General features: G+C 40.5%; 3 protein-coding genes across 14 annotated transcripts in view; 2 read left to right on the top strand and 1 right to left on the bottom strand.

Annotated features, from left to right (window-relative positions):
- The first annotated feature begins 251 nt into the window (after positions 1–251).
- Positions 252–16,264, top strand: LOC147872006 (peroxisomal multifunctional enzyme type 2-like). The gene is made up of 17 exons (XM_087359401.1): positions 252–494; positions 673–756; positions 1,279–1,416; positions 2,267–2,411; positions 2,851–2,978; positions 3,207–3,323; positions 3,718–3,917; positions 4,306–4,366; positions 4,440–4,603; positions 5,917–6,040; positions 6,219–6,391; positions 6,794–6,970; positions 7,697–7,858; positions 10,309–10,450; positions 10,804–10,899; positions 11,327–11,489; positions 12,831–16,264. Exons 2-15 carry the CDS (start codon positions 702–704, stop codon positions 10,863–10,865), a joined length of 1,848 nt encoding a protein of 615 aa, XP_087215527.1. The 5' UTR covers positions 252–494; positions 673–701; the 3' UTR covers positions 10,866–10,899; positions 11,327–11,489; positions 12,831–16,264.
- LOC147872007 (translocon-associated protein subunit beta-like) lies at positions 9,708–12,831 on the bottom strand. The gene is made up of 2 exons (XM_087359402.1): positions 11,217–12,831; positions 9,708–10,682 (listed from the first exon to the last, which is right to left on the bottom strand). The coding sequence occupies exons 1-2, from the start codon at positions 11,787–11,789 to the stop codon at positions 10,596–10,598; spliced, it is 660 nt and encodes a 219-aa protein (XP_087215528.1). The 5' UTR covers positions 11,790–12,831; the 3' UTR covers positions 9,708–10,595.
- Positions 16,265–17,367: 1,103 nt separating the features above from the next.
- LOC147872005 (transcription-associated protein 1-like) overlaps positions 17,368–21,742 on the top strand; it is a 28,474-nt gene continuing 24,099 nt past the window's right edge. The window contains exons 1-7 of one of the 12 annotated variants that reach the window (XM_087359411.1): positions 17,371–17,446; positions 18,284–18,713; positions 19,310–19,459; positions 19,944–20,059; positions 20,535–20,622; positions 20,867–21,087; positions 21,449–21,657. In XM_087359411.1, coding sequence (XP_087215537.1) covers positions 20,029–20,059; positions 20,535–20,622; positions 20,867–21,035 — 288 coding nt within the window. In that variant the 5' untranslated portion in view covers positions 17,371–17,446; positions 18,284–18,713; positions 19,310–19,459; positions 19,944–20,028 and the 3' untranslated portion in view covers positions 21,036–21,087; positions 21,449–21,657. The other 11 variants (XM_087359410.1, XM_087359406.1, XM_087359409.1 and 8 more) reach the window with 11 other exon arrangements.

Here is a 21,742-nt window from a genome sequence, read left to right as displayed (position 1 = left end):
CCCTTGTTACTTCATGCTTTTAAGTTAGTCATGTTTCTTTTCTGTATTAATAACATAGGCAGGAAAACTGTGACATGAGTTAAGAAAAATAAAAGCAGTAAGTACAGTTTCTATGGGATATTATGATACAATGTATAAAATGTGAAAGTAGGGCAAGGAAATATCTCAATTTGGGAACTCTACATTCAGACAGGTAAAATGCCATTTGTTGCTTTCGAACATTTTCGCTAGATCTACTGATACTATTGGTAGCACTGCATTAATCTAAATATATCGATATGGGAAAGAATGACTAGCGAAATTGCGTCGATCACTTTCGTAACCTGTTTTGAAGTACAGTACATATTTCTTGTACAGAGGTTTTGCAGTTATGTCAGACAGCAGACTGGCCGTATCTGATGCGAAGGTCTGAAAAAACAAGCACACAAACTGTGATGATCTCGTGGTAGTGGATTGTGTCTTGGAGTCTACGACTAGACAGCGGCGGATTTATCGTACGTAGTAAGATTTAGCAATTTGTGCGTTGTATTATAATTTTAACGGTTACATTATTTCTTGACGATGACTTCGCAGTTATACACACGAAAGTAAACAAGGTACGAAGTACTGGTTAATCTTGCACTTGTACTACCTTATCCGTGTGTTTGGTCACGTAACTTCGTCTTGTTTCAGGTTCGGACTTCTGTAGGGCCCTATTAAGCATGACAGATCTGCGATTCGATGGCCGAGTGGTTGTAGTTACAGGAGCTGGTGCAGGTGATTATCGTACACGAAAATAATGTTTGTGCCTGATCGCTTTTCTAGTATGCAAGACTTTCTTTCGGAAATATTTAATTCTTGTCGAAATTATTTTAGGTTATCGTTCTTGTCTTCGCGGTTTCAGCTTCATTAATGACTATATTGTACAAAAAAAATATAGTTCTTTCCCTCATTTGTTAAGACAAAAATATGAAATTGAAGGGTGTGGGCTGCTACAACAGTATGTTTCCAGTTTTAATTGTACCAGTTTGTGTGTGTCCATTTCCATGGATAAAAGTTGTCATGATAATATTAAAGTATGATGAGACTCCACATGCCATGTGATGTGTGCACTGCAGAGGTGAGTTAATACCCTTCTCTTTTATCATTTGTCTGTTTCCATTGTCTCATAATCGTATTAATCATGGCATTTGCTTACAACTTCTTGTAATGAACAGTTCCGTGTGTCGTTTCACCCACTTATCATTTCTTGTGTGCCAGTTCCTCATAATTCTGACCAGCCATGACTTTATGTTTCAGGCCTGGGTAAAGCATATGCCCTGCTGTTTGCGGAGCGTGGAGCATCAGTTGTGGTGAATGACCTTGGTGGTGGTCGCCATGGCGATGGGAAGAGTAGCAGTGCAGCAGACAGTGTTGTAGAAGAGATCCGGCACAAAGGTGGGTTTAGTGCATTATGATGCTTGTTGGCTGCTACTGCATTTGCATGTAAGTTTCTTCTTTGTCCTCTCACCTCTTCTCTTTCTCCTTCCTTCTTACAAACTGCTTCCTTGTGTCCCCCTCTACCACCTCCGTCTGATTCCCTTTCCTTTCCAACTTCTGTTTTACGGTGAAGTCGCAGCACCGCGGGATTGCATCTGTATCGTAGATTGTTTTGTTTCTGGTAGGTGGCAAGGCTGTAGCCAACTATGATTGTGTGGTGAATGGAGAGAAGATTATATAGACGGCTCTGGAAGAGTTTGGACGAGTAGATGTGGTAGTGAACAATGCTGGGATCCTGGACAAGTCATTCTCCAGGATTAGTGACGCAGACTGGAGTATGTTTGAGATTAAATCTTATTCTTGGCCATAATATCAGATTGTGGGGTACTTTCAGTGTATTTGGACTGCTACAGTCAGTCAGTCAGAAAACTAAGAGCGCCAGTGACTGGATATTATGTAGCTGTCCCAGGGGCCATTTTACCTTAAAGTCTGATAGTTCAGTGAAATTGGAATATCATTTTTCTGCAGAGACTAATTCTGAAAGAGTTAAAATTCACAAGCGTCTATTCTCATTGTGGTTCTGACCAGTTTCAAGAGACTGTCCATGGCATTTGCCTAGAGAGGCTGAGGAAAACCTTGACAAATACTGTCTGCTATGCCGAGCTGTTTTGTCTGTTGTTGATTTTGTATAGGAGGCCAAAAGAAAAGGGACTATGGTAGATTTCTTGAGTTCAGGGATGGTTTTGCATGCTTTTTTGTCTAGTTACTAGTGCTGTTGAGGTTTAATGATCATTTGTTACTGTTGCAGGCTTAATTCAGGACGTACACCTAACAGGTGCTTTCAAGGCAACTCGAGCCGCGTGGCCTCACTTCCGTAAACAAAAGTATGGACGTGTCATTGTGACATCCTCCAATTCTGGTCTATATGGGAACTTTGGGCAGGCAAACTACAGGTCGGTGTTAGTGACACTTCAGTATATTTATCTTTCATAGGATTGATCATTTGTATAATGTGTGCGTGATATCTTGGACATTAATCTGTTCTGCTTTGAATATCTTTGGGATTTAAAAGTATTAATTACAATACACCCCTCCCCCCGCCTATGAAATATTGATTTAACATTCTGGTTATTTATAAAAATAAAAGTTTGTCTTTGGTTGCCAGAAATGGTAGAAACTGTTTTCCCCCACAGTTCCTCAAGACAGATGCTGGGTTAGTGTGTTATATAACCGAGGGTCACTTCTACATCCTCTCCAGTTCGCTCTTCCTTTCAGGACTGTGTAATTTGTGCGGCTGAAAAGTTGTTCTCAAATAAGAAAGTTGGTGTGAGCGATGGCCGCTTTATGCATTTCTTGGGAGGAGTCCATGTATGTTTTTTTTTATGGTTGCAGTGCTGCCAAGATGGGGCTGGTTGGTCTGAACAATACGTTAGCGATAGAGGGCAGGAAGGACAACATCCACTGCAATGTGATTGTGCCAACTGCGGCATCCCGGCTTACTGAAGACATCCTGCCACCTGGTGGGTGCTGCTGATACTAAAGCCTGACAGTGTGTCACTTCTGTTTACAATAAATGAACATCAAAATGATGCAAACAGTGCATTTTGGAAGTATATTCACCCTTTTGTCATATTATCAGTTGTAATAAATAGTTCATGTTTTGGAGATCTGTTATCAGCAGTTTTTAATATTGTCTCATGATTATAAACACTAATGTGATACTGATAAGTCACTTGTTTGTTGCACAGATTTCTTTGCGCAGCTGCGCCCAGAGCTGATTGCGCCAGTCGTCGCGTGGCTGTGTCACGAATCCTGTGAGGAGACTGGCTCCATCATCGAGTCTGCTGCTGGCTGGGCAGGAAAATGTAAGTGTCAGTGGCACCCCTGTTCGGAATATGCTCGATGCCTGTAACAACACCACTGGTTCTGAGTCATGTGATGCCGTCCAAAACAGGACTGCATTTCATTAGGGTCATGAAGGTTGGGTCTGTTGTTGCTCTTTCAGTGAAATGCAGAAATGATTTTTTCACTGCAAATCACAATCGTAGATAAGTCGCAGAATCTGCATGTGGACTTCCGTAGATGTGTCAACAGCGGTAGAATGACCGGATTCATGTTTCAAGGGTCCTGATTTCAGTGAGACAGCTTGGAATAGCCATGAAGCGCAGTAATGATAGACAAGCAGAGAACCGTTTACCTCCCGTGCTGAGTGTCGGCAGAACTTTCCATCAGGATGCGTTCTTGTCTGACAACCTTCAGGTTATCTGGTGCGTTCACCGGGCGGCCTGCTGCGTGCACAGATGAATGAGCTGGTGACGCCAGAGGCTGTTCGTGAGAACTGGGGCAAGGTGACAGATATGTCTGCTGCCGTTAAATTGGAGTCCATCCAGGAGGCATCTGGTACCCTGATGACCGTTCTGGAGCAGATGAACTCGAACTCTGGGCTTTCTTCTGATGGCGTGAGTTATGACTCGATGTAGTTTTTTACATATGCTTTCAGATAGTAATTATTCAAGTTACCCCTGTGTCTAAGCACCATCCAGTGGAGGTGTATAGAGGGAGTGTAGTATAAGACGTATGAATGAGCAGAATTAATTTTGTTTATTGTGTACAGGATTTTAGCCCGTCGCCATAATTGTAGTACGTGGTTTACGTTACTTCAGTTGTGGCTTACGCCACTGGAGGTCCAGTATTTTGTTAAATGAGGTGTACATTAGTTTTGGCAATGGCTGGTGCTGCCATCCAAGTATTGATGGTGGCTAATCTTTGTGCAGACTTGAACTTCTTTTGTCTTCTTGGTGACACTTATTCTGTGAACATGGTTTAAGGTCCTGATTTCCTTTCCAGAAGAGTGTTGTGACAAAGTTCCAATACACTCCTCATGACCTGATCCTGTATGCACTGGGAGGTGAGTAATGTGCCCTTATGTGCGTGTGTTTGTGACAGTGTGTCAGACAAGTAATGTGTTTGTTTTATTGCAGTTGGTAGCACTGTGACCAACCCAAGTGACCTGAGATTCCTGTATGAAGGCCACGCAGACTTCTCTGCGTTGCCGACGTTCCTCGTGTTGCAAGGCGTGTCTGCCGTGATGGAGTCTAGTGTTACTGCTGAGGTGTTCAGTGGCAGGGATTTCAATCCTGCCAGGGTAAGTGAGGTTATGTCTTGATAAGCAGACTCTTTTGAGGATAACCGCAAGGTTCAGCATCGGTCATTTCGAAGCCTGCCTTCGGATGCAACCCTGAGCCACCTCACAATCTTCTTGCTGTGTTTTCATCTCTGTATGTGCATTTCTTGCCTTCGCAGCTGAACATGTCCATATATCTTAACGCAAGGCACATTTTACTGCCTGTGCTTTGTCTATTACGAATATAATAGCCAGTCTCCATCGCACTTGACTTGTTTAGTTCACTGTACATGCAGTGAGGAAGAAATTAAAAGTCTGCTGGTCCTCATGGAATGAAAGCAGATCCAGCTTCTGCAAAAATAATACTGCAGTGAGTTGTTTTTCTGTTCAGTGCAACGGAGGATCATTCAGGTCGTATTCTATGCTAGTGAAGTTGTAATTGAGCAGTGTGGTGTGGACTCGGGGAATGCTTGCTATCATTCAGTCCAAAATGTTTTGTCCTCTCATCTCACATCAAGAAAACTAAAGATACAAAAGTTGTGCTGTATGGGTGTTAAACTTGGTCTCCCACTTTGAGGGAGGAACATAGATTGAGGGTCTTTGAGAACAGAGTGTTTAGGATATTTCGACCTAAGAGGCAGGAAGAAAATTGCATTATGAGCTTCACGGACTGTACCCCTCACTTGATACTGTTAGGGCGATTAAATTGAGGAGGATAAGACGGGCGGGACATGCGGAACGCATTGTGGAGGGGTGGGGTGTTTACAAGATATTGGTTAGAAGGCCTGAAGGGAGGAGATTGTGGGTGAGACATTGGCGTAGGTGGGATGGCGTTAAGATGGATTTTTGGGAGATAGAAATCTATGGAGCAAACTGGATGCAGCTGGCTCAGGTTAGTCTTATGGCAGGCTTTTGTGAACTCAGTGATGAACCTTTGGCTTCTATAAAGAAAGTGTTCTATTTTTTGAGAAGCCAAGTATACAGTCAGTTTTTCAAAGAATATCCTGCACCATAGAGAGAGTGAGGATAGAATTCACACTGATTCAGTGAGCTGCACAGAGTGTAGATGCTTCCCACTGGCATGCCACTCGGTCATGTAAACAAATGACAGTATTCAGTTGTTTTTGCAGATATATCATAAAGTATTTCTTTCTTTCTTTCCACTAAATGGATTCGAGAAGTTCTGCTAACTTAAAGATAGTTCAGTGGTTTCGACGTAGAGACTGATTGGATTATGAACCTTAGGGTTGCTGATGAGGCACAAAGGAATGAGAAACGATTGAGTACATAATTGGAGTTGACTGAGGAGGATCGTGTTGCTGCTATGTTGCCAGATGTTGCATGGTGAGCAGTACTTGGAGGTTCTGCGTCCCATCAACAGTGAAGGGACTCTTGAGGTGCACTGCAAGGTGGTGGATGTGTTGGACAAGGGATCCGGGACTGTTGTGCTGGTGGAAGGTGAGATAAAATTGTGCAGTATGATCATTCCATTTGTAACTTCTGTCAACTTGGTTTGTGCAGTTGTAACGTGTCTCTTTTTCTTTGATCTGTCTAGGCTAGGGGGAATATAAGTGGTTTAAAAGTCTAGTCTTCAAGGTGATACAAATTCAGTTGCTGTCTGTTGTCATTATTGCAGTGGAGACATCTGATGAAAGTGGTGAGAAGGTGGCACAGTCCCTGCTGACAACATTTGCTGTTGGAATGAAGGGTGTTACAGACAAGCGTACTTCACCCTATGATGTGCCAACAGCAGAACCACCAAAGCGGATTCCTGATTTGTCTGTTGAGCAACACACGTCTCTTGATCAGGTCAGAATAGAGGGAAGCATGTGTTACGTGTGAGGCTCTTTGGTTATTTTTCTTTGAAGGGGGGGGGGGGTGGGGGTGAATGTAACTTTTCTTATTCTGTGTATGTATTTTTAGTTTCTTCTGTCAGTAGTACTAACGTGTGAAATATGGAGAAGAAGCACAATCTAATTAAGATCTTGACATATTTGTGGTGATAGAGCTTTGTAAAATGTGCATCCTTCAGATTATTTGATGTAGACTGAAAATGCTGACTGCTTTGAATCTGCACTTATTGCTGTGTGTGAAAATTATGACTAATGAAGCACTGCAGCTAAGTCTGTAGAATTTAGTATGGAGAGAGATCATAAACACACCTACAAATTAATTGTCAATGTTTCTTCACTTCAACATTATTTCCTGCAGGCTGCACTCTACCGACTGTCTGGAGACCGCAACCCACTTCACATTGACCCGAATGTGGCTGCATTTGGTGGATTTGATCGGCCCATCCTGCACGGTCTGTGTTCGCTGGGCTTCTCAGCCCGCCATGTCCTACAGCAGTATGCGGATAATGATCCAACCAAATTCAAAGCCATAAAGGTGTGTAATAGAAACATCTCTTTTTGGGGCTTTCCTATTTTCACATTCTCATGATAACATTCCAGCACCCTCTTTCTGTTGTTCTATGGATTGTTTGTGTTCACAGCATTTTTCACTTGCCTCTTCCGTGTCTGATGTACAGTTCAGTTGATGTCAGTCATTGTACTTTCTTATTCTTTCCACATGCTTTCCTATTTTCTTGCATCCCTGTTGGAATACTTCATAACCGTGACTCCCATTCACAGTGGATACGTTAAGGGATATTCATGTGAAGCAGGGTGCAATGGTGTGGCTTGATAGTAGATTTCTAAGTTGTAATTCCGGAGGACTGTTCATAACATTTTACCATTTCAGTCTCTTCTTTTTAATTTTATCATCTTGTTGCTTTGTAAGTTCTTTGTACTTTTTTTCCATCAGAGAGATTGTTAAATATGATGTTATTTCATGAATGTGTTTCATTTTCAGAGGTTATATAGCATCACATAGAATGAGAGGATAATGAATGGGTATGAATTTGGAAAGGGGCAGTAATATTAATTTTCATGTTACTATGCTGGAAGTTCTTTGGAGGGACTGAGGAGAACTCTGATTAGCCTGAGAAGGATAGTCAGAAACTGGACTGAGATGCAACCTGATATCCCCATTAATATGGTTTAGATCGTTGCACTACACAGGCCATCAGAGTGCGAGGCTATGAAGAAAATGATGACTGTCACTGGTTTACAGGCTCGGTTCAGCAAGCCGGTTATCCCTGGGCAGACACTACAGACTGACATGTGGCAACAGGGGAACCGTATCCACTTTCAGACCAAGGTGAAAGAGACGGGGAGCGTGGTGATATCTGGCGCATATGTCGATCTCACCGAGGCATCCGTCCCGCAGCACAAGGTACGTTTTTGTGGCTGACTGATGGGCCAAGATCATCTTTGATGATGGTTGTTCTGCTGGTGAGAAATTTTGTTGCTGCTGGCCTTTCACCACGTTCACATAATTCTGCCCTTATGCTCTGTCATGAGCTGGTTGAGTCTATCTATTTCTTCACATCATATTTCTCTAAGGTGCATTTTAGTAATGTCTGTGTGTGTGTGTAGATCTCCCAAGTACTGTTTTCCTTTCAGCTTTTCCAATGAAATTTTTGTGTTAAATTTCATGTCTGCGCAGTGGAAATAAAAGGTCACACATATTGCAGGTTCCTCACAGAAAAATGCAATTTGATTATGCAGTACACTGCTACTAAACAAGACGAAGCATTTGAGCTGTGTTGTTTGAATGTAAAGCTTACTTAATATAAATGTACATTTTGATGTAAATTCTGTAATTGTGTTTTGGAGAATGTTTAATTTAGTGTGGGTTTAATGAGCCAAATATAAGATTTAATTCTGGATTTTTAGTAAAATGATAGGAAAGCTCTGATGGGCAGGGCATACAGCATGCATGAGCAAGACATGAAATGAGTACAGAATTTTGTGTGGAAAACCTGAGGGAAGAGATGGCTTCAGAGACCAACTCATAGATGGGAGTGTAATATTAAAATGGATCTTTAAAATACTGGGTGTTAGGTTGTGGATTGTGTTCAAGTGGTTCAAGATAAGTCCATGAGGCAGGCCTGAGCTGTGTGGTGTTTGTTCCTACAGATTGCAAGTTGTGTTTATAATCGATATAAAGTGTAACTGATATTCTGTTATCTTGTGATAACCTGCATTGTTCAGCCTAGCAATTTCTTACTCTCAGTGACAAGGTTATGTTTCCTTTTTGTTAAGATCCCAAACATTACAGCATTGCTAGTATCACATCTTCAGTAAGATCCATTTTAACCCTTTAAAGCTGAGTTGTAACTGTATGTACCACCTGCTGTAACAGTCATTATCTCTGCATTTTGCCCACAGAATATATAATGTGGGTTTTATATTGATCTCAGAATAAACAGTAATTTATTTCTCTAAGCAGCATTAACTAGTTTAGTGTTGTCGTGGAGACGTGTTGTGTTTTCTTTGAGGTAACAATGGATTGATAGAATATTATGCACCTTCACTGTGGCTGAAGGGGTTAATTATTTTCTTTAATTATCTAGTTGGTCTTCAGAGGTTACTCAAAAGCTCTATGGAATTTCTTTGTTTTCTCTTTCCTAGTTACATTTCCAGCTTATGGTAAATATCTGCAAATCAATTTCTCAGGATATTTGCATCTTCAGTGGGCAAAGTGAGGAAGAAACTTCACGATTTGTACAGTTCACTTAGTGCTTTGTGAATAGTGAACTGTGGGAGACAAAGAGAAGTTGTCACATGAATACATTGTTTCACTACACTTGTTTATGTAAAATGTCATTAGGTCAGAAATTGGCTTAGACTTGGAAAAAATTTTTGGCATGAAGCTGGGGGTGGAGCCGAGTCATGATATGGCCATTTGTGTGTGTTTTGTCTAACAGAATAATGAACCTTTGTTTTGTAAAAGCAGTAAGTTTTTTGACTAGCTGAGTCACTGTCAAGGAGGCAGGAAAGACTTTGCACTTTAGCCTACATGTAAGGTTGTCTTGATAACATGTACAGTACAGTACAGTACAGTAGCTGTGTTCAAGGTCATGGAAGAAACACAAGTGAGTAGCTCTGATGTATGCTGGTTGCATCAGTCAGTCACTATGCCTGCTGTGATGAGGTCCACCAAGGTGAGGGAAGTGAAAACTGGAATTTGTAGTTCAGAGGCACATCTCATGTCCTGACATAGAATGAAAATATGAACATTGTTTTGCATTTGTTTTTAAGCTAAAAATATAGTATTCATAAATATTTAACACGTTCAGGAAGTACTCATTATTGATTACAGAGTGTGTAACCATCGAAACTACTCTCAGTAATGCTAAAGATCAAATTACATCATATCCATATTTTTCCACTTTTGTATGGTTGTAAAATATGGTTTCTTTCTTTGTGTGAAGAACCTAAATTGTGTTTGAAAACAACCAAATATTATTTGGGATCTTGAAGGATCAAATAAGTGGATTCTTAGGATAGTGAACTAAAGGACTAAATGTGTTGTTCATAAGATGAAAACACATAATGTATGCATAGTTTGGTGGGAATCCTGTTAAAAAAATTGGACATAAGTAAGACTGAGAATTTAAGGGGAGGATAATATTAAGCTGGATCTTAGACAAATACAGATGTGTTTGAACTGTGCCAAAGTGGCTTGGTCCTGCAGCTAGTGATACTGTTTGGTATTGGCAATGTTCGACCTTCGTTTTCTATCACCAGAGAGTTAACAGGTTCCTAGAGACATGCAGAAATGGTGTATGATGTTGGTGGCTTTGTAAACTGTAATGTGAGGTTGCATTGTTGGTGCAGGCATCCACATCAGCGCTGGATTCGGATGGTGTGTTTGACTTGCTGAAAAAGCGGGTTGCGGCAAACCCAGAGCGTGCCAAGAAGATCGGTGGTGTGTTCCAGTACAACATCACCAAAGATGGCAATACTGTTGCCACCTGGAGTATGTATCACACAGTTGTCATGGATTTACAGCACTGTTAGAGAGTAAATTTTATACAGACTAACTTAAAACTTTCATCGGTTAAACGTTTTGTCTGTGCGGTTAACTCTCCTACTTCATATCTGGCAGATCTTGGGTTTGTATCTCATTTGAGAGACAGGGTTTTCTTATCATAGTCACGGAAGGCAATGATGAGACCCTCGCCGGGTTCGCTTGTCACGGCCACTTGCAGCTGAAACGGAAAGACTTGTTATGCATTTCTGTTGCGTCCTACAGGAGCAGTGTGTGACGATGTTAACAGAAACCCAAAAAACAAAACAAGAGATAAACTTAGGAATTTTACATGATTACAGGCTTTGTGGCATATGTATTTGTCAAGAAGTTCTGGAAAAATGAAATGTATGCAGAAATTTGATGGTGAAACCTGAGGAACACCACTTGGAAGACTTGTAAGAAGTTTGGAGATTAATATTCAATTTTAGCTTTGATGTTAGCTATATTCAGTCCTCAGTTCATTTTAATTATGAGCTTTGAATATCAGAGAAGCAGACAGAAACAAGTATGGTGTCCATAGATGGATTTTCCAAGTAATATTTAAATGTTTCAAAATGAAAATCATTTTATCAATCTGAAGAATTTGTGTTTTATGCTCATTATTTTGCAATGGCTTCCTGTACATTCTAAATATATAATTTAGGACCAGCACAATGGAAATTACAAACATTTCTATAAATTTTGACCACGGTCCATGCAAGTGATAACTCACTTCAGAGGCATCCTCTGTTGGTCTGTAGTTGACTTCTGCAGCTGTGAAGTTGAAGTATCCATATTTCCTTGGTCTGACAACTACTACATGAGATACATTTGTCCCTGCAGGGATCCTGTCAATCTTGATGTTGAGCTGACCACCCACCAAAGTGAAGGCCTCTTTGTGAAAGCTACTGTCACTCAGCTTAACACCAAGAGCAGTACTTGTGCCAACATTATATAGTGTGTACTGCAAAGAATGTTGTGTGTTATAATCAAACAAGTTTATGAGGTATGTTGGTATTATATGGGTACTAAATACAATATTATCATGAGATGCTCCATATTCTTTGGCTTGTAACATAAACGGCCTATGATATGTAAAAATTTCTATTCTGCAAAAACAACCGGACGATAATTTTTCTGAAACAATATGACATCTAAATATCCCAGCTACTATGTCCATGTCTTCAACCAGATATCTATTCAGTATCTGTTTCGAAATTAGCAATCTGGCACCCGTTTCTTCTTCCTCATTACCATCTACATAAGCAGCTAGGGCTGCGAGAACAAAAATACTTATAAATTTCATTCTTTCAAGACTTTTAACGAAATATTAATTTATACACTCCCCAACGTGTTGTACGCACGAGTACTTCGAATCTTTCCCAACGGAATGGCACTTCTTTATCAAAACTTCCAACTCGTTGCCAACTCACAAGCAACAAAGCATGTAATTCGACTCCTACTGGCAATGACCGCACTTAAAAATTAGTTCCGGTTCCCTTCATTGTCACCAATTTAAAAGTTAATGACGATAAAATATACCGTTCCAGCCGTTGCCAATGTTAAAATGAAACTGTTTTGGCTTCACTGTTAAACACGGAAGTTTAGAAGTTCCATAGTTTGTAACATGCTTTGTAACTCAGAACTGTAGTTTGTTAATCGGCTGTACTTCGTATGCGATTATTTGGAATAATTATTAGGCACATATGGATGTGCTTTGTTATCGGTAATATAACGTAACTGTGTTGAGAATCATGTCGATGTCTCTGTCATCAGACCCGGAATTGGAAATGAAAGTTAAAAAAGGTTTGAAAACGTGTCAAACATGGATTGAGTTGTTTATGTTGAACTTATATACGTAACATTGCAAAGCACTGCCCCCGATGGTGGAGAAGAGGGTAGAAGTTACCAGACTGCATCATGAGTTGCAGGGACGTTGCTACGATGTGGAGTATGCCATTGGGTAAGGTTTAAAGGAAATTCTGTTCGTTCACTAGTATTCAAGAGGAACCTTGTTCCCAAGTGAATACTTTTCCACAGGCTTGTAGCAGCATCTTGCTCATTTCTAGTTGACATTTTGAATTATGTGAAGTGTAATTTCTTTATGTTACAAGGAAAGCTTATTATTTAATCAATTAACTTAGTGATTTTAGACCTTCATTCATTTGACATTTCTGCCTGGCAAAGGAATAAGATCCTGAGTCCTGACACAAAGTCGCCAAATATGGTGTGTGTGCATGTGTCTATCTATCTATATATATATATATATGATTTGGAAGAAAAGTGAGAATCACAAGACCTTCCCAGAACTTTGTGTAGTTTTTTCAGCAGTTGTATTGTTCTCCAGGGCAGTGAAGTCTATGGAGGGGGCAGAGGATAACCTTGGTAACATACAGGAACTGCTGAAGAATGCGGTGTTCTTGCGACAGCAGATTAAGTATGAAGAAGCTCGCAGGTGAGTGTTATTGTGAATGTTGTGGACGTGATTTCTGTGGTCTGTCTGTGCCTTCTCTCAGGGTTCTTCCCATTTTATTCATATGTGAACTGAATGTAAGATGAGCAAATGTGTTTCAGTTGGAAAAGAATGTACTATAGCAAGTACAGAATGCTAAATTTGTGGGTTACCTGTGTTTTAGAATACATGAAGGAAATAGGGTTTGGGGAATTTGGGACACAAACTTGTTTTATAGCAACAGGAAGGAAGTCTGTCACTAGTGTAAATCCCCCATAAATAAATATCTCCTATGCGTAAGGAAAAAATGATCTGAATTGTTGTGTAGTACATGGACAAAACTATTCTGTGCAAATCCTCGTTTGGGAAGGAGTGATTCTACCAGTAAATTATAGCAGTGTTGTGTTAGCACTCCTGTTTCTCAAATGAATTACGTCCTATGCACAAGTCTCAGCAGGGGATTTGCTGTCCTGACTGAAGAGGGTTTTTTTTGTCAGTTTCCTCAGATCTTCCAGTTGAATCTGATCATAGTGTATCAGAATATGCCAGTTGATCCAGTGGTTTTTGAATGACTTATAAAGCAGTCTTATTAATTAAGTAAGCTGCATGTGTATGTCCATCTAGCCTGATTCAGTTACACAGCAGTTGACTGGTTTTTGTGAAATTTGGTGTGAATATCTACCATTTCAGTTCTCTTGATCTTCTGTTCATTTTAACTTTGTCATCTGCCATTACTGAATTGAGTTTTGAGGTTCTTATGATAGTGAATATGGAGGTGGCTGTCTTGCAGGTTGTTGCACCATTTAATGTAAAAATCAGTTTGTGCAACGTCGCAGGCAACCATCTTTGTAATGAGTTGTTTTGTAGGACACTAAATTAATTTTATTGCTCTGTGGATCACTGTTTCATTCACAGTAGTGTAGAATACCGGTCAGACAGTGTGTTAGTGATTTTTCACCTTGCTGTGATTCTTCATGTGTGTTAGAATTGTGTTTTGTTCTTGTGTGCTGATCCAAGAACATTTGGATTGGCATGCGCATATGCGCAACGCATGTGATTTATGTTGCATGTCTTGTCTGTGTAGGCTCCCCCACTAATGCTGTGACATGCCAGGTAATTGCTGCTTCCTGTTGTTTATTATGTTGGTAGTATATTATGGTAAGCAGTCACTACATGATCATGATGAAATTGGGGATATCACATGGCCTTAGAATTGTTACTGTGTAGGAGAAAGAGTGCATGGTCACATGGACATAATGTTTCATTGATACAGAGGACACTACAGAACAAGGGAGCTGTGGTCCTATAAGTGGGAAATATTAACCTGTCAGTGTGGGCTGTGTCGAATGGACGTCTTTGCACGGTGTGATAGGTGCCATGTATGTTTCCAACATCAGAGTGAAAGAAATGACTATATTTATTCAATTGTGAGGTGATACTGAACTGTGCAATATCGTTATACTAAGAGACAGTATATTTAAGACATTTATTTCCTCTATTAGGTTGAAGGCCAGTTCATGCTTCATTGTTCAAAGTTCCTGCTTTTGGAAAAGTTCTTAATTACAGATAATAATGGCTACTTATTTCACCTGCTGTTTTGTGTGGGTGTTAAACTTGGTGTCTTGCACTGATGTCTGTGATGAGCAGAATACATGTAACTAAGAGAAACATACAGGCAGCGAGAGAAAATTACATAATGAGGAGCTTCATGAATTGTGCTGTTTTTTTGGGAAAGTGTTCAAATCAAGAAACCAGTGGGTGGTTGGTGTTGCCCAAGGAATGTAGTGGCACTTTAGTATTAGCAGTGGATAGTTATATAATCAATATTGTTTGTGCATGTTTTTTTTCCTTCAAATTAGCCATTTAATTACTATGTATTTGCATCGCTGTTTGTTTAATTTTGTTCAGATTACAATTTCATGTCTTGGATCCTCCATTCACAATAATCCTAATCCCATTTAGTATTAAGTAATTTGTACGGTTGAAATATAATTATTAAATAGCCTACGAATCAATTAGTCAGTTCATTCACCCTTTTAGCCACTTGATCTCTTAATCACAGTCAGGCGGCTAAGCAACCAGTGGATCAATCAACTGCTCATTCTGTTCAAAGATATTTGTTCGTACAGGAACAAGAAGGAGTCATACTAAATTAAGGGTTTGGTGCAGTCTTTACTGTATGATCTACTATTAGCTTCTCAAGGACTCTGCTTCATGAAAATTTTATTTACAATCACAAAATCATGTTTAGATCTTCAAGGACACCGGTTGACCACAGTTTGTTGGGAACAATACTGGTGATTCATGGTTAGGATCATTTTGGTTATATTTTGAGGATAAAATTCATATTTTGGGTATGAAATTCTTACTTGAAACTACATTTCTCGGGCATTTACAGTGAATCCTTCATTTAGTTCAGATGCCAAAAGTGGTGTTCTGAAAGTGCAAAGTTAAGAGCTTTCATTAAAGATTTCGGTGAGGAATATTTTAGTTCTGATGGAACAATTCTGTTCTGTAAACTTTGTGAAGTTAATGTTACAGCTGGTAAGGGATTTAATGTGCAACAACATTGTGATACAAGCAGTAGGCAGGTCAGGTTTCTGTTGCGATATGAAGTGAGCCTGCCAAGTGTACTGAACATACTGCACTGATTTCCTGGCAAGCAGTAGGCTGGTCAGGTGACAGACAGCTTTTCCCCGAGTAAAATCCCAAGGATCAATTAAGCTTCTTCTCTCAGCTATTCCCAGAAAGACAAAATGCATTCACTTTTAACTAACACAAATGCAAAAATAAACAGCATTCTGATGACGCAGTTGATTGAACATGTACTTTTGTTCTTGGGGAGGGGGGCACACCACACACACTTCTGAGTATATAAATGTCACTTATCAATGCCGTAAACGCCTCATGGCGTTTATTTATTTGATTCCTCGGGAATCATCGACACATAACCTCAACCGTTAAACGAGAACACCCTATCATTCCGTAACCTGATGACAGCCCACCTAGATCGCTGTTCGCACACATAAACTTACAGCACCTAAGACTAGATTCACGCAACAAATTTTACCAACTCTCTCTCTCTATCTCTGCGCGAACTTGACTACAGCGAATTCTAGTAGCGAACCCAGTAAACTACGTATTGAGCGGGAAATGCAGGGCATCGATATATCAGGAAGATCCAGAATCGTAATCTTGTAGGAGCCTGGTAGCCGAATGGATAGCGTGCTGGCCTGCGGAATACGACATCGGCAGTTCGAGACCCAGCGGATTCTTACAGTAGTATTAATTCTTAATTCTTACAGTAGTATTAAGTTCTAAATATAAAACGAGGGCAGGACTCAGGACTCAAACGATTTCTGATTTCTGATTTCTGCCCTCTAAAAATAATTGTGGGTTACCGGGAGGGTGGGGCGCCTAATATGATAGAATGAGGGGGGTTATGCACAAATATATAAAAGGGGGCTCAGTTGGGGGCATACCAACAACATACAGACATCAAAGCATATGAGTCGAAAAAGAAACAATCCAGCGAAATAAATCAAACCATCAAACCTGCATGCTTGTCATGTAAGCTGTTGAGTGTGTTCGCAGACTGACTTGATATCTGAACAGGAAACCTGATGGGACAATGAATGAAGTGTGTAATTACCTGACCTATAGGATGCACTTTAAATGTTGTGATTGTAAGTGTGAGATGATATGTTGACAGAAGTAAATGCAGTTTGGGATTGACATTATTGCTGTTTCCAGTTGGTATAGGTATCGTTTGTAGGCGTGGGTGGAGACTATTTGTGAAGTGATTTTGGTTTTTGTTATGTAGTGCTGTGACCTGCCGGGGTATTTTCTGTGCTTGTGGTGTGTTAAGCAAGGATAAAGGTTTTAAAACTTGTAAGTTTGGCGTGTGGTGTTTGTTATGAATTTGGATTTGCTTGCAAAAATCTCATGCCCAGTAGATGACAGATTTGTTGATTTATTTGGCTGGATTTTTTCTTTCGACTCAAGTGCTTTGAACACATTTTGGTTAAAGATTGTTGATTGATATGATGTCTGTTTGGACCACCTTTGGCTGCTCCCTCATAAATATATTTTTGCATAACCCCCTCATTCTCTCATCTTCGGCTCCCCACCCACCCGTTAACCCTCAATTATTTTTTTAGAGGGCAGAAATCAGAAATCGGTTCAGTCCTGCCCTCGTTTTATATTTAGAACTTAATACTACACTTAATACTACTGTAAGAATCCGCTGGGTCTCGAACTGCCGATGCCATTCGGCTGCCCTTCTGTTCCCGCTCAATACGTAGTTTACTGGGTTCGCTACTATAATTCGCTGTGGTCAAGTTCGCACAGAGAGAGAGAGAGAGAGAGAGAGAGTGAGAGAGAGAGAGAGAGTGAGAGAGTGAGAGAGAGTGAGAGAGAGTGAGTGAGAGTGAGTGTGTGTTGGTAAGCGTGAGTCTAGTCTTCGGAGTCTTGGAGGTGCTGTAAGTTTATGTGTGCGAACAGCGATCTAGGTGGGCTGTCATCAGGTTACGGAATGATGGGGTGTTCTCGTTTAACGGTTGAGGTTATGTGTCGATGATTCCCGAGGAATCAAATAAATAAACGCCATGAGGCGTTTACGGCATTGATAAGTGACATTTATATACTCAGAAGTGTGTGTGGTGTGCCCCCCTCCCCAAGAACAAAAGTACATGTTCAATCAACTGCGTCATCAGAATGCTGTTTATTTTTGCATTTGTGTTAGTTAAAAGTGAATGCATTTTGTCTTTCTGGGAATAGCTGAGAGAAGAAGCTTAATTGATCCTTGGGATTTTACTCGGGGAAAAGCTGTCTGTCACCTGACCAGCCTACTGCTTGCCAGGAAATCAGTGGAGTATGTTCAGTACACTTGGCAGGCTCACTTCTTATCGCAACAGGAATTTGGCACGTGGAAGATTGTTTTTTGTCCAACAGTTCTCAGACTTTTCCTGCGTAAGACGTAGTTTACTACTACTCTGCTATGACAAGGAGGTCGGATGAGTTCGCTGTTTTTCAGACGTTGCCGTCCCTGCCTATGATAAAATGGCGTGGGCGTTCTGCCCCTCTGTATTTCTTTGGTTGCTAGGATGCATTCTGAGTCCAGTGCAGATTTACTCTCATATATATTGCCAGGGCGTGGAAGTTAATTTGAATTGATGTGTGTCATCTTTCCCTTGTGTGAAGGACATAAGTGTGAAATATTTTGGTTGCATGGAGGGTTGGTTTAGTTGGCCAGTTGATTATTGATGAGGTGTAGAGTGCATTCGTAGTAGCAGTTACGACTGGTGTCACAATGCGGATATTTATTTTGGTATTTGGTATTGTTTCAGGTAGGAGTGCCTGCAAGCATGTGGGATACTATAGCCGTTGCCCACTTTTGATTCCTAGTGACCAAGTATGGGGTGTTCGTAGCATGCCTCACAATGCCACAAGGAAGACCTCAGGCCCTCGTGCGATTACCTTGCTTTCCGAGGAGGTGTACGGTTATAGATTTAGTGGGAGTGCCTAGTCTGTCTCAAAGAGTAGTTTGAGATCAGGGGATGTACTGAGTAGCAACTTTCATGTGAACTGTAGCTGTAGTGTGTGTTTACTGGTATCAACGAAGACATGGAGGACTAATTTGTCTGAATATCAGCGTTTCAGAAGATCAGTTGTGTGCGTGATGGGGAAGCAGCTTTTTTGGAGTTGGAGATGTGAAGAACCAGACAGAACGAAGCACCTGTAGTGTTTGTGACTTGGATAAGGAATTGCATTGTTCAGGTATGTTAGAGAGTACAGTTTATTTACATTCCATAGATCCTTCTTAGGACTAAACCAAAGGATGGAGAACAAATCATTTCATACAATACATATAAACTTCAGTACTTTTGACACAATTACAAGGATGTGTTTCACATGTGAATGTACATAACCTTCAGATTCTGCAATTCAATTATGAAAAATAATTTAAATGCAGGCTTGAACACCTTTAAATCATTTAGAGTTTTAATTGTTGGTGGAAGATCATTAAATGACTTGATACGCGTATAATACGTTCCTTTTTGACGTTTATTACGGTTAGCATAGACTATAGAAAAATTATATACTTGTAATTAATTTTTATTTTATTGTTGAGATTTGTCAAAGTCCACTTACAAAATAAAAGTCTAGTCAATGATATGTTGGTGTCCATGAATCCCAAAGGTTCTGGAAATAAATATGACATGCGCCCTGATGTGGAGAAAAGGTGTTTAGAGTATTACAGTAAGTGCAGTACTTGAAAGTTACTGTAACTAAAACATTTGACTTCCCTTACCAGTGAATGTGGCCTGCGTTGTCACTCGTTATAACTTGAAACTGTTGCTTGTGTTTTCCAGGTCGTGGAGACAGCATGTATTGCTCTGAAGTAAAGCACGACGGATCCGTTACCGTCGTCAGTGCTGGGAAATAATTTGCTGTTTCTTGGTGGCATCCCTGAATTTTAATGAAGATGAGAATACAGTGCAGCAGCTTTTCTCCTGTCCAAGGTATATAAGAGCAGTTGGAGGCAGAAGAATATTGTAAAACTAACCTCATTCTTGATATTAAAAAAGTGTACAAAATAAAAGATGTTTTTCCAGCCTGATGGTACTAACATGACATAACAGATTGTTAATCACTGGCTTTTCAACGCAGAATTGTAAGCGAGTCCCATGGCAGTCTATGAGGCACTGGTATAGATCTTTCTCTGAGCACCCAGAACTCATTATTTACTGGTACAGTGAGCCTGTTAGAGGCTGTATCACAATTAGTTTGTGTTTAGTATCCTGCCAGTACCAGGAGGCATCTGCACGTAATGTATTTCTTTCTCATATCATAAACCCAGATTTCCCATTTTCTCTGTCCCTTTTACATCAGTTGCTGATTTAGGAAGCAGCTACTGCATTGGCCACTGTTGTGACCAACATTTTGTACACTGAACATTAGGATGTGAGTGTAATTATCTGTACTCATTGTGATTCGCCGTTGCAGTTCTGATGATCCACATGTGGAGATCTCCGCAGTCCATGGGATTGCGTGCAGATTGCAGGACAAGCAAGCCAGAGCCACTCACCAGATGGCAGTCACAGGCAAGTTCATCCATTTGAGTAAATTGTTTAATGAACTTATTTTCTGAATTGCATTATTGAAAGAAGAAGACCTTTTTTCCTGAAAAGTAGTAAATGGTTTTAATGAAATAAAGAACTTGTCTATTTCTTCTATTGAGACTACAAAGAAACAATGAAGAACGTGATTTTTCTTTGCCAGTTTAAGGAACCACATTTTGAGGCTGACCTCCACATTGTTCTATAATTGAGAATGCATGGAGTGTACCTCCATGCTCCCACTGCCTCATGGCATTGCGCTTAGTCACAAGGATAACTGCAGCTGATATAGCGAACCATTAAATGTTTAAAAATCATAATCTGTGTTGGTTTTCTGTAAGTCCAAGTGGTGTTAGAACCCAAAGACCACTGTGAGAACCTGAAATCTCTCTTAAAACCACATTTAGTATGTGAACTTGTTGAAAGCGTCTGCTTCATATCTGGAAAAGCCAGTAAGGCCTGTTGTGTATGTTGGTAGGAGTGTTTGTTGCTGCAGCCATGAAAGAGTTACGACGGTGTGTTCCTTGTTTGTCACTACACAATGGTGGCGATATCTCAGGTAGCTGGTGAGTTCAGTTTTATAAATTTAGATTGTTCAACATTGAAACAATTTATATTACTGATGGTGAAGTTTCCACCTTTGCTTCCAGAAGGTATGATAAAGTGGCATTACTGATGGTGATATGGAAAAAAAATCTAATTGCTACGGCTACCTCTTGCCCCTTGTCGGTTGAATTCACCTTAGTAGTAGAAGTGCTACAGATGTTGGGTGTGTTGTAGTGGCTTGCCATTTCTTAATCTTTCATTTAGGTCCTTTCTCCATGACATCAAAACAGGCGAACCTGAGGGGCATGGACCGACTGGTGTTTGTAGACTCCCTTGCTGTCATAATGGGGCACGAGGAGAGGGAGCCGTGTATATTGGAGACAGCGATCAACATCCTCGGTTCCAAACAGACGGCAAGCGAACTGTTCGTTAAATATCCACTGAATCAGTGGCAACAGAAGTTGCGTGGGACTGACGTGATGTGTGTGAGTTGTAGAGTTTGTAGTTGCAGTATTATGACGTGTGGAATAATGGCCCACTTGGCGAATGCTTTAAATTTGCTGGGGGGGGAGGAAAGAAAGGCTCCAGTATGAATCTGTGAGTGAGGGAGTTCAGAATTTGTCAGGTCGCTGGTTGTGACACTGTCGTGACCCGTATTTAAAGTTAACTTGTGAATGGGTTTGTAATGAACTTGACAGAATTTGTCTTCTGAAAATGGAAGGTGCTTGTTCATTGGCTAAGGTAGGAGTGTTAACTGCTTGGTGAAGTAAAACTGTGTGCTCTTAGAAGAGTGTGATGTCTTGATTTCTTGAATGTGACTGTATTTTCTCTTTCTGGGAGTAGCAGATTACGAGAAACAGAATGATCCTTCAGATTCTACTGAGCACCATGCTGTTTGTCACGTGACCTGCGTACTGCCAGCCAGACAAGCATTGAAGTACGTGCGGTAACAGTTGGCGGACCGACTTGATGTCAGAAGATTAAACCTGCTGGGACAAAGAAGGAACATCGTATCCGCAAGAAACTGATATCAGTCTGAACGAGGCATTCGTTGTGTGAGTACATGAGCATTAGAATGTATTTGATGTGGTTGTCGTGTGAGAGAGATGAGTCTGTCCAATTTTATTAGGTACTTCAGAT

Source organism: Zootermopsis nevadensis, unplaced genomic scaffold, assembly GCF_977971745.1.
Source record: "Zootermopsis nevadensis isolate Lab colony 2312 unplaced genomic scaffold, Znev_1.0 Znev_ptg000031l, whole genome shotgun sequence".
NCBI lineage: Eukaryota > Metazoa > Arthropoda > Insecta > Blattodea > Termopsidae > Zootermopsis > Zootermopsis nevadensis.
The sequence above is the reverse complement of the archived record's forward strand: the minus strand, read 5'-3'. Positions and strand labels throughout refer to the sequence as shown.